Source organism: Ruditapes philippinarum, unplaced genomic scaffold (genome assembly GCF_026571515.1).
Source record: "Ruditapes philippinarum isolate M1 unplaced genomic scaffold, ASM2657151v2 ctg11429_1_1_1_1, whole genome shotgun sequence".
NCBI classification, from domain to species: domain Eukaryota; kingdom Metazoa; phylum Mollusca; class Bivalvia; order Venerida; family Veneridae; genus Ruditapes; species Ruditapes philippinarum.
The window spans coordinates 16,157-29,747 of NW_026860409.1; the positions used below are offsets into that span (position 1 = coordinate 16,157).

The 13,591-nt window shown below is 31.6% G+C and overlaps 1 protein-coding gene across 1 annotated transcript; it reads right to left on the minus strand.

Annotated features, from left to right (window-relative positions):
- Positions 1-730: 730 nt before the first annotated feature.
- LOC132759948 (uncharacterized) lies at positions 731-10,826 on the minus strand. Its single transcript, XM_060751822.1, has 4 exons — positions 10,644-10,826; positions 10,082-10,166; positions 6,203-6,309; positions 731-943 (listed from the first exon to the last, which is right to left on the minus strand). Exons 1-4 carry the CDS (start codon positions 10,824-10,826, stop codon positions 731-733), a joined length of 588 nt encoding a protein of 195 aa, XP_060607805.1.
- Between the last annotated feature and the right edge of the window lie 2,765 nt (positions 10,827-13,591).

The following is a 13,591-nucleotide window of genomic DNA, read 5'->3' on the forward strand; positions in this document are numbered from 1 at the left end:
CACAAAGTGATATTATAATGATTATTGCGCTTCCTGAAAAATGGCACATACAATTTTATATATATATATATATCCAAATACATATTTGTGATTAATCTATAGTTTATCTTAATATGATATATTACAATTTAATGCACTAACTTATATAAAATGAATAGAGACAACAAAAAACTAAATGTATGGTCAAATAATGCATCATGGGATAAACTTATATACGGTTCAGGCCTGAGAGCAGGAATCATAAATCATAGGCCAAAAATTTGAAGTTGCTGCCTGCAAAAACGGTAATCAAAAAAATGAAATGGTTTTCAATTCTCAGATTTTTCTGATTTCATAATGATAACTATCCTGTTCTTGTTTACAAGCTTTAAAAGTTTTTTAAGAGTGTCTTTTTTTTTAATAATTTACATATAAAATAGGAAGAATTACGTAAAAAATTTAATATTTTCAAAAAGGTAATGAAAAGAAATTTTCTTTATGATCAAAATCAGAGGTGAAGCATTATCATTACTTCTTAAGTGCATTTACATATAGATGACTATACATCATTTATTGAAATAATATATAGCTATATATTTAATCAAAATCTACTTCTGTTTAACAGAGATAAAAAGTAAAAAAAAAAAATCTGAAAAGTTAACCTTATTATTGTCACTAACTTTCTCATTACTATTCATGACTTGGACTGATGACATCATGTTACTATTTATACCAGCCAATCAGAGAGGTTCTAATGGTGGTGCTGATGATCTTTGTGTCTGCAAACTAGGACTGGAACGTGAGCATGATGAATGATGTAGTCGCTTATGCTGCCGAGGAATGTGCGTCGGATCGTACCCATACCCCTGGTTCCCGTGACGATAAGATCAGCGTGCTCATCGTTTGCAACTTTGCAGATTACCTCTCCTGGGCTTCCACCAACACTTTTCACTTTACCGCCAGACTAGAAAGAACAAAATTGTAAAACTTAGTGAATTAAAACAAAATAAGTTTGGTTCATTAAAAATTTTGTTGAACTATCCAAGCATGGTTCTCAAATATATTCAAACACTTATAATCTGTAGCAAAAAGATACCAAGAAATACAATGTATAGAATATATATTTCATAACAGAATTTGGAATTCACATTTTCTTACAATTTCAATAAATAGAGGTGTTATCTACATTTGCAGGATGCATTTATTCTAAAAACAATTTGTAATCTTTAACTTGTACTTTATCAGTTTTTAATGACACATATGAAACTTAAATGTTACATTAATACAATAGTAATTTTCTGTCATTTCTAATGTTGCCTTTGAAGCGCAGAACCAACACTAATGCATTTTAGGTCAGAAGGTGCAAAACATTTCACAAGCATCAACTCATCTAGGCATCATTTTGGACAATGTAAGTAAATTATCACCTAAATTATCACTGTGGATGAACAAAATCCCATCAAGCTATGACTGACCTATGAATAACTTTACCTAGAACAAGGCACATATCTACAGTACTAGAGATCAACTTGTTATAAGTCACTCCACATGAAAACATCAAAGGAGTCTTAAAACAATTAATGTCTCACCTAAGTACATGTTGTTTAGAGGAGATAAATCAATTAAGACATATGTCATTGTATCTGGTCTAAAATTTTCCTCCTGAAGTGCTGATAATTATGATATTAACCTTTTCAACCCAAGAGGTAATAATGGTTTGGCTATTGTAGCCAGGCAATATTTTGTTTTATGTTTATGATCAACCTAATATTATGCTAATATGTGATCTAATAACATATTTTGGTTCTTTGGAAAGCTGAGGGGGATAGACTGAAATTAGTTTTGGTCTGCTTCCTTCAGCTTCTCAAAGCAATATCACTTAGGTGTGAAATCCTTTGATGTAAAAACTTAGAAGATGGTCAAATGCACATGTGATAATGTTTTATTAATTATGATAGACAGATTAAAGATAAGAAATATATTATTTGATTGGATAAATTCAAAAAGGGGGCAGATACTTTGGTTTGGATAGTATTTTGGACACAAAGATTTGGGGGGAAAGTTAGGTCAGTTTAGGTTTAAGTCTAGGTTAAGAAGGTTAGGATAAGAAAAGAAAATACATTGAGTAGAAAGATTAGAAGTGAATAAAAGGATTTAATTTGATATTGTAATAGATAATTGTTAGTTAATAATAAGGTGGACTGGTGTAAAAGATTAAGCAAATCATATGGAATAAAAGAAACTGAATGTGGACATTAGAGTTTGTTGTTATATAAATTTCAAAAGCAATTGTGAAGTGAAGATTTAAAGCTAATTCCCCGAGTGGTCAGACCTAGAAAAGGGCGTCTGGCCACACTATACCACCAGGATAGAACTTAAGGTTCTGCACAATCTGACCAGAATTATAGTATATACTGCTGCTAGCTGCTTTTTGATAATTTAATTTCAAATTTTCATAGTACTTCATAGACTGTTTGTGAATTGAACCTGAATTTAGGTGAAGAATAACTTCATTTTACAATTAGTTTGTTTGTTTGATTGGGTTTTAAGTCACACCGACACAGTATAGGTCATATGGTGATGTTCCAGTGTTACTGGAGGAAGACCTCAGGTGCCTTTCAGTGCATTATTTCAGGCACAAACGGGCACCTTAGTAGAACCACCCACGTTCCGTAAGCCAGCCGGATAGCTTCCTCACATGGAAGAATCAAAAGTTCCTGTCAGGATTCGAACCAACAGCTTTGAGGGTTGAATAATTAGTAAGCAGGATACATGTTAATAAATCTTGAAGAAAATTCACTACTTTGCTTTACCCCTGCCATGCTAGATATCTTGAATGGATTTGTTGATCTTTTAATTAGAAGAAAAACATGTAGTTTATTAAGAATTTATTTTAGTTTGATTACGTAGGAAGCCATTATGAACCTTAATGATGCACTCTGGAATCAGTTCCTAAAAACCAACCAGTACTGAGCAATAATTGTATTACTAAAGAGTTTCTTGCTCAAGAAGAAAACAGCCCGCTCCTGATGAAGTTTGAACCCACGCGGCTAGAAATCCTTAGATTACAAGTCAGTCAGTTAATATACATGGTAACAACTTTAACTAATGTATTAACTCGTCAGTCTGATGGGTAAACCTAGTTATTTCACCACCAGCTAATGACATACTGTCTGAAGCCTGTCATGTTGATTTAGCTTTTTCAAAGTGCTTATTACTATCCAAAAGACGTCTACAGAAATCCATTTTGCTACAGTGTAGTCCTAAGAAATGATTATGTTTACATTCATTATAAAATAAAGCCCACTTGTAACAGAGAATTTCATTGGTTGTTTACAATATTATCTATATATACACAACTGCTGAACATTAAGGAATTGAATTTTGCTTAACAAAGAAATATTGATTTGTTATACAGGCATTAACAGTTGTTTATATTACTGTGTATTAAGCAGTTGTTTTTTTCAAAACCCTTTCATATTGATTATGTTATGACGTAAGCTTTCAACCTATTATCATTATCATTAGTTTTAAAGATTTTTAGCAGAGAAGCTCAAACTATATTTCCAAATAACCATTAAGGCCATATAACCTGTAGGAATAATTATGAAAATACAGAAAACTTCATTTTTTATAGAGAAACTAGAAATGTGTCCATAGGACACGGGTGCCTGTGACCACCGCGCCACTGTTCTGTCAATCTTTTTACTAAGTCAAGGGAAATAACTCTACAAATACTGGATAAATCCACAAGCGAAACCCCAGGTGCAAATCTAAATATGCTGAGCAACCTGCCCATAAGGTTTTAATGACTATGTCAAATCCTTTTTGAGTAACTTGCGACACAAGTTGAAAATTGCAAAAAATTTCTCAGTGAAGGGCAATAACTCTAAAAATACTAAATAAATCCAGATGAAAATCCTTGGTGCACAACATTACATGCTGATCAATATTCCTGTTAAGTTACATGACTCTAGGTCAAATACTTTTTGAGTTACGTGCAAAACATGTTGAAAATTGCAAAATTTTACTAAGTCAAGGGCAAAAACTCTGAAAATACTAAAAATATCCAGATGAAAATACCCAGGTGCACAACTACACATGCTGATCAACATTCCTGTAAAGTTTCATGACTTTAGGTCAAATACTTTTTGAGTTACGTGCGACACAAAAGTTAACGGACGGACGGTTGGAAGGACGGACGGACAGACGGACGGACAAGGGTAAATCTAAATGCCCCCCACTAACGTGGGGGCACAAAAAGTGAGAATTCTTCATAAATTGACAGCTGTTTGGTATATAAAACTATATACACGTCATTATTATCCAATGAAAGCAACATTACAACAAGAGCTGTCCGTAAGACAGCGCGCTCGACTTTTTTATTGCTTGCCAATAAAAAAAGTTTTTGCAGTAAAAGGCAATACAAGAATCTCTGTATTTTTAAAGTGAACAATGGCCATGAGCATTAAGATATTTAGTGAAGAATTATTTTACTGAATTGAATATTACAGCAATGTTTATATGACATAATTTATGGTAAAGTGAACAAGTGGATAGGAATGAATTTTTTTAGATTTTTTAAGTTTTTTAGTGCTTGCCTATAATACAAAACATTGACAGTTAAGGGCCATAATTCAAATAAAATCTTTGACAGAATTACCTTCTCCTGGACATGTTTTGGGAATCATGATTGTAAACAAGTATTCCAACTTTCAAATTAATATCTCAAACAGTTCAGTCAAAAAGTGGACTGGTACTAAAAACTTAACCAAGATTCTAAGTCGATAAAAGGCCTTAATTTTTAAAACAAATCCTTGACAGAGTTACCTTCTCTTGCGTACAGATGGGGGTAATGATGTGAAATAGCATTAAAAGTTTCAAAGCAATATCTCAAAGGGTTAAGGCAATAAGTGGATTTTACCCATATTCAATGTATTTTCTAAGTCAAAAAGGGGCATAATTCTGTCAAAAACCTTGACAGAGTTATGTCCTCTTGTCTGTTGATGAAGGTCGTGATGGTAAACAAGTATGGTCAGTTTCAAAGCAATACCTCCAATGGTTTTGAAATAAAGTGAGGTGGTACAAAAAACTTAACCAAGCTCAATACACTTTCTAAGTCAAAAAAGGGCCATAATTCTGTCAAAAACCTTGACAGAGTTATGTACTCTTGTCTGTAGATGGAGGTTATGATGGTGAACAAGTATGGTAAGTTTCAAAGCCATACTTGTAATACTTCTGAAATAAAGTGGGGTGGTACGAAAAACTTAACCAAGGTGTGACGCCGACGCCGACGCCGACGCCGGGGCGAGTAGGATAGCTCCCCTTTTCATAGAAAAGTCGAGCTAAAAATGTATAATCATAAATGGTTACAATATATTTACATCTTTATCACTGATAAACAACCCTCACACTGGGTTTTCAAACAAGAAATGAAAATGTTAATCTTATCAGGCAAGTGTCTAGGTAACTCAGTTTTATATATAGGTATAATGATACTGTTTATCATTTGTTCTTTTTCTGCAAAGAAACATCAAACACATGTACATATAATTATGCACTTGCACATTCTTTGTGATCTGCCATGAATAGACATGCCAGAGATGGTTTATAATGATGTTTAAGTACATATATATATATATATATATATAACTTGATATATATATATATATATAATTATAAATATATATTCAAAGGCATGGAACTAAAATGTTATATGTTGAGTGTTGAATATTAAAAAGTAAGTCTACATGAAAATCAAATTAACCCATAATCTGCTGAAGTGGTTGTATACTCCTTTGAATTTGGAACAGTTCATTTAAAACTTTAGAAATATTAATCTCAAATCATAAAGTTTAGCTAACAAAACAGTATAGAGCCTGGTCAGACTGCAAGGACATGCTCAGGCTGGCCTAGTCCAACTAACTGTACTGTGTGACGAGATGTTGTGTTATTTTGTGTCTGGAAAATATCTTGTCTCTTATAGAAGCAAGATTCTGACCCAGAAGGAAAATATCACAGAACCTTATTAAGCTTTGGCACATCAATATATTTTGATTTAGGCTGGCCTGGCTGTTTACTGCTGGCAAAGGCTAGACACTTTCTCTCTAACAGCAGGTGTAATGATTAGCAGCTGAGCAGACTGTTAGCCAGCACATCACACACAAGTGGGTGGGGAGTCTTTTTTTTATTTTATAGCAACAATAACTTCATATAATCATACCTTTCTGTCTTTTAGTTTCTGTCCAAGTTTTTCAAGGAAGCCCTTAATTCTGGTCTCTTCTTCTTTCATCATCTCGGTAATCACTGTTACATCAGCCATTACCATAGCTGTAACAGAAGTAACAGAAAATAATTCTATGTCAATTCAATGCCAAAAAAATTGATATAATATAATAAACAAGAAAATTTAATGTCAAATTGCCATCATCCACCATTTTTATGCTAAATTTGGGTTAAATGTTTTTTCATGCTTTGGTTTAAACATATTATTATTCAAGATACATATATATACAAGTAGATAATAAATACATGAAAGCAGACAATAGTTGTACCCAGAGCTGCATGGTAGTCAACTCTCCTTTATCACAAAGGCTATATGTATATCACATACTTTAATTATTTTTTTTTTTAAAAACGTATTATATTATTATAGGAGGAATTTGATATTTAAATGAAAAACAAAATCCAACATCAAATAGTAGCCTAATCAGACAGCAAAAACGATTTTACATATATTCTTTACTTTAGCAATACAATTTTATTAAACCATTCTCAAGATGGCTGCTAGATGAGGACAATTTAATACTTTATCTCTCATTTTACTAGATTAATACCTTTTATGTCATCACTGCTTGTAGAAAGTACAGTGTACTCAATTTAGTATTATACCTAGATGCTAAATAAGGTCAGATATTTGTGAAGAGAAAGATAAACAACATTAAACATTAGCTCTCATGACAATTCACTGCCCTTTTTACTATTTTCTCTAGTATACCAGGTCAAATAGTTTTTTCCTATATTTGTACTTCGCAATTTACACATGAACTTTGAAACACAGTAATCTTTAAGAGAAAACCGCATAGCTGTATAATTATTACAATAAATATTTTACATTGGTTAGCAGATATTTCATCTTTATGTATATATCATAAACCAGAGTGAGACTGCTTTACAAATATTCATTGTTTAATTACAGTCAATTTGGAGAATAGAAAGTATATATATATATATGTCTGTTGTGTGAGACAAAATAAGAGAATTCCTCATAAACAGCAGTATATCTGTGTATCTATTAAATGATACTAATAGACGGGGAAAGAGCAAAAATTCATATTGATACTCATAGACATGGAATTTTTAGAGCAAAAATTCATATTGATACTCATAGACGGGGAAAGAGCAAGAATTCATATTGATACTAATAGATGGGGAAAGAGCAAAAACTTATGGCTTTACATGGCTTTATTTGAAAGCATGGTCTAGTGTCATTATTTCCATCAAAATATATTTATTTCTGTAGAAACTATGACTCCGTGTGATATTTACTGCGTGATAGCTAAAATTTATCTGAAGAATATTTTTAAACCTTATCTAAAATTATAAATAAATAAAAAATATATTTTAATTCAAATTAAGTTTCAATATAAATTATGTGTTTTTGGGGCTAAGAGGCTACATTGATTCATATTACTGTCAATCCAAGTCACGTGAATTACCTCCCGTTAATAAGACAAATGATCAGCAGTCGGGATTAACTGAACAAAAGGCAATTAAATTTATGAATTTATTTCAAAAGCTTTAACATTTAGTGTCGATTTACAATATTATAAAATAAATAACTTTTAACGTAATAATATAGGTATTTTTAACCGTCGATTATTCCAAGCATATTAAAGTAGTTTGTATTCGACGCAATCAATTTCGGATACGTATAAGTCAAAGAGCAAATATTGGAACAAATGTTGTAAAAACAAATATTTGAATATATTCAAATATGGAAAACGAATATTCGAACATCAAATTCCTTATTCGTTCCCAGCCCTACTTAATATATATTAATAAAATAACCATTATATGGTAGAATAGTAGCTAATGATAGTAGCCAATAGTAGAAATCTAAAACATGTAAGTGTACAATTTTTAATACAACTGTATATACGTGCATGGTTAAACAACATAAACCATTGGATATTTGGCTATGATTCAAGATCAAATATTATAAGAACATTTATATATTGAAAGAAGCATTATCAATGAAAGAACATGGAATTGCCCCCATTTCATTTGGAAAGAGTCCGATTTGAAAGTGGTTACTAACGAATTATGCAGCCAACAATATATAATTATATTAAAGAGTGTTATCACAGTTCACAAGACTGACAGATCAATATTTATGGCTTAATTTATAAAAAGACATGTCACAAATGTCAATAAGCCCTCCAGGAATAACGAGTAAACAAACACAATGGGCCATTTACAAAAAAAAAAAAACATTGTTTGTCAGATTAATACTGAAATTTGAATTATGACATATACATTGTACATGTAAAGTGTTATGACTTTCTACTTGAAATGCTTGAATAAAGCAACTGAAGTAAATAAAGTGAAACTTCAGCAATATGTTGGGTTTTTTTTTTAATTACACTTTAATTAAAATTATTCTATGTTCAATTTTCTAGAATAAGAATTTATGAGTTAGAACAATGTAATTAACATGGCTGAAGTTCAAGTCCATGATCATTTCACATACTTCAAATCAAATGACTTTATATATATTGTTGCTTGTCACATGATTACTTTTGTCACATGAACATAATCTGATTTATCACATGACATTGTTTATGTTGACTGAGTTAAAGTGACAACATTTTTTGGATCAATGACTTATTAGACACATGCATTGTTTCACAGTATGTCTAAATAATTTTGAGACAACAACACAAGCCTAGAAACCTGAACAGTATTAGGAAGTGTTCTCTACACTATTTATATGGGGTAGACATATTTTAAATGTACAGTGCCATTTAAATCATTAACCCTTATCCTGCAAGAATCATACCTATAGTAAAATTAACTAGAACTCCGCGAGTCGGATGTGTCGCCTTGTGAACAATATAGTTTAGGAGAAATGGCCAGGACAAAAATGAAAATATGAAAACTAACAAAGGGCAATGACTCAAAAAATAATAAGTGCAGAGCAGCAGTTTCTGTGCACTGCACTTCTTATCAATAAGATCTATCATTCTTAGTCCATATCTTTTATAATTTATGAGAAATAGCCTGGACAAAAATAAAGTATGAAAATTAATAAAGGGAATAACTAACAAATAAGAAGTGCAGAAAGTACCGGTTCTTTTGTACCACGTGCACTTTTCCTTAATGAGATCTATCATCCTATGAAGTTTCACAGTCCATAGCTTTCATACTTGAGGAGAAATGACCAGGACAAAAATAAAGTAAGAAAATCAACAAAGGGCAAATAACTCAAAAAATAAGAAATGCAGAGTACCCGATTCTTGTGCCACTGCACTTGTTCTTAATGAGATCTATCCATTCTATGAAGTCCTTCAAGTCCATAGCTTTTTATACTTTCGGAGAAAATAGCCCAAACAATAAATTGAGAAGTATGAAAATTAACTAAAGCGAGCACTAATAACTCAAAAAAAATAAGAAATTGCATGAGTACTGATTTCTTGTTGCAACTGCACTTCTTCTTAATGATGAAATCTATTCATCCTAATGAAGTTTTCTAAGTCCATGTAATGTCTTTTATATTTAAGGAGAAGATGCACAACCGGACAATCAACTTAAAGTATGAAAATTACCACAAAGGGCGAATAACTCAAAAAAAAATAAGAAATGCCAGAGTACCGTTGTTCTTGTGCGCTGCACTTCTTCTTAATGAGATTCTTGATCATCCATATTGAAAAAAAGTTCACAAGTCCATAATGGCTTTTATTATTACAATTCAGGAGAAGATGGCTTGCCGGACAAAAAAATAAAAGTATGAAAATTGAACAAAGCTGGCATATAAGTCAAAAATTAGGAAGATGCTAGAGAGATCAAAACATTCGAAAGCTCCCAACAAATTAAAACGTACGCAAAGATTCTTGCTGCATTTGCACTTCTTCTTCAATGAATTTATCAAATTCCCCTATGAAACGGAGTATCAACGTCCATAGCTTCTTCAGTAGAAAAGAGAAATGCGCGCTGACAAATAATCTTAATATAGAAAATTAAACACAAGCCGTCGGCAAATAATAACTCAAAAATTTAAGAAAACTGCAGAGTTACAGTCCTTTGTGCCAACTGCACTTCGGGTTTTATTGAAAGAAGCCCGATGCATACCAAGATTGAAGTACAAACACATGACTATTATAGTTGAAAACTGAATGTATATGCTACCGGACAAAGCTTAATAGGGATATCGTTAACCGATTTATTTAACATTACATGAAATAAAAACCAGGGACTGGTATAAAAACTTATTATTGCATAAAGCTTAAGTCAAATTGTAAAAAGAAATAGAATTGCATATATTTTTCATGATGTTTACATAAAATCATGACAATATGATTGGACAGTACATATTTCACATTCTCTGTTGAAAAATCTGGTTTATTTGACCCATACATTATGACATATATATAATTTTCACTTACGTGTGGTTTAATAGTTGGTCTACCGGACTCTGTAAGGTTAGTTGATCTAACCCCGTGGGTCAGTGCCGCTCGTGCCTGATAATACTGCCCGTGAGAGATACCAAGTGTACTATGCGTTGGGTCTCTTTCACCTCCACCTAATGTAAAAGACTGGATGATGAACAAAAGTCGACGAAATAACATCTCGCGGACGGTAAATTTAGCACGGTCTATCTCCAGCCATAAGATATATTCGGATGGCGCCGACTTAAAGGTTGTGTCTCGGCGGTCCTGCGTGAACGGTCGTATGGCTTTCCGCGGCGGCGACCTTAAATAACGCATAAAAAAAGGATTACCACTTTGATACAACATAACAGGACTAATATTATAAGCTGATTGAACAGTGGAGACGATTCAGAACTAAACTATTTATAGTGGTACTGAAAATGTTTCTGAACACGCTTTTCAAAAAAATATTAACTACAATGACTTTTAAATTTCATATTAAATCAAATGTAATTTATAATATATACAAATTATCCTCGTATATAAACAGTCAAATTATAAAGCACTTTTTTCATTTTAACTGTAACTGTGATTGGAATCGATGCTTAAGACTTTACCAACTGAACAGTTGTATTGACAGCTAATTTACAAGCAGTGTTCTTCTTCTCTGGAGAGAATTTGATGTTATATTACATTTTGATTTTAAAATTGGAATTATAAATTGTAGCATTACGCACTACTTTTCCTTCCTTTGTTTAACGGACAAGAACAGGAGCTATTATATGTTATATGGACATGCTCTGCTTAACACTATTGTAAATCAGCTTTGTATTATAATTTCCCCCAAGACGGCGCTATTGCCTCTCACCAGTGAGATATGTCGTTAGTGTGTGTACACAGCATTATTTGGCTTATCATCCCTATCATTCTTGATTAGATTTTTAAATTATTTACAAACTAATTCAGACCAACTACATTCTTTTTCAACCAATATATATAACGTTGACCTTGCTGGTTGTTTATAATTTATGCGGTCGTATGAGTTATGTTGGTAACCACAGTTGTCTTAAGGGATGCTTTGACGTTTTAAATGGGAAAACCTATGTATTCAAATCAAATTCTCTGTAATCATCGGTTTATTTGGTTTTGTATTGCCTTTTGATAATGTTGATATTGAAACAAACTTAAACTGTGAAATTTATTTTTTGATCTGATATAATTGGAGTGTAAGGAGTTGATTACACTTTGAGATCTGAATAACGTTTCAGTCGGTGCTAGAGAGCTATGGTAGATTGTTACACCTTTCATTTTCTCTACATATAATGACAATTTATATGCATCTAAAATTTAAAAGTGACATATGGTCATATTTTCTTGTCAAGTTGAGCGATTAACTTTATATTTCAAAAGAGTGACAGTCAAATGCGTGTTTGACCAACAGTTGATATTGGAAAATGTTTAGGTTAAATTATATATCTTCTAAAATTTAAAAAGATGCCCCACCTCTTTTTTATAAACTAAGCGGTTATAGGTAATTTTTATGGATTACAGAAATTTCGTTGGGTAGTCTGCGAGTTATTTTGTTATCATGCAACTTATTTTTAAAAAAAAAAAGGAATTATGCAAATGGAAACTTATTTTGGACTTTCACCCGTTCACTCACTATATAACTTTAAATGGGCATATGCACTTAACATTATTTTATTTACAGCTGGTGGTAAAACCGACAATACATTCCGACTTTTGATTCTTTAATGCGTACTGTGCTGACTGCAAAGTGTGATTTGGCTTTCAACCAGAAAAAATAACATTACTGTCTTGCGAATGGGACTTGCTGAAATGACAAATGTTCATCAATAATTATTGTACGTTACTTATATTGCTTATCTTTAAAATTATGTCATATACGGTATTTTTTTATATTAGAAATCATAAAGCTCTGGATTTTTATAGTTTAATTTAAATTATGACTGACCAAAAATATTAATAAAAGCTATTATCATAATCTATTCACAAAGTTACTTTTTGTGGGGATTTAAGTTCACAATATTGACTTGTCATTAGATATTATTTACTTTGGTCAAAAAACTACAAAATGATTTGAAAGAGCTGTTATAGCTATGTTATATAAAAATGTTGTATTTATAGCCTTCTTAGAAATAAGTGATATGAAGCTTGTAAACGATATGCATCATCATGAAGGTGTGTAGAGATACAGGTTAATGGCATTTGGGGACTAAGTGTAGCAAACAATTTTACTAAGCAGAGGCGAATGTCATTTGTCAAATGATTTTGGTTTAGAGTATTTCATATCATATTTTATCTACATTAACTTAATTTACAAAATGTAGTATTTAATTTCAATATGACTTTGAGTGCTATTTATTGAAATATAAATTCAGAAATCATATCTTGATAACTTTACAGTTGACAATTTCATCAGAAATAATCAAATATAGTTTATATTATCCTTACAAGACTGCTTTTTTAAAAGCTTCTCCCTGTGGTTACCTCATTAATGTATTTGTAAAATTCATGGCAATGTTATATACATTCTGTCATTAATATGATGTTCAGTAGGGATATTGACTTTATTCATTGCTATTTTTTTGTCACAATCCTTCACCACTGCTTATAGCCCCAGAGCCAATTTTATTGATATTATGTTACTCCGAGCATTCATATAACCCGTAATCAGTTAACTGTCAGAGATAGATTAATAACTTAGCGCAACTGATAAAGTTGTTAAGCATTCAAAATTTTCCGAAATCTTCCAAATACCAAGTTGACAATTATTTTTGTAATTCCTACAATTCTTTTTTCCGTTCGATTTAATACAAAAATATTGAATAATATACCATGAAAACTGTTTTGTATTTCTTAATTGTTTTTTTCTCAAATAGGTTCTTTAAGAATGACCTTTTTATTCATTTATTTTTTTTCAGGAAAATATATTATGCCGG

Bases quoted from the DNA above. Each gene is read 5' to 3' on its own strand.
- LOC132759948 (XM_060751822.1), bottom strand. From the start codon at position 10,826: ATGTTATTTCGTCGACTTTTGTTCATCATCCAGTCTTTTACATTAGGT. The intron at 10,167-10,643 runs GTAAGTGAAAAT...TTTCTACTGAAG, and splicing joins GACCAACTATTAAACCACAC to AAGCTATGGACGTTGATACT. The intron at 944-6,202 runs GTATGATTATAT...TGTTCTTTCTAG, and splicing joins AGAAACTAAAAGACAGAAAG to TCTGGCGGTAAAGTGAAAAG.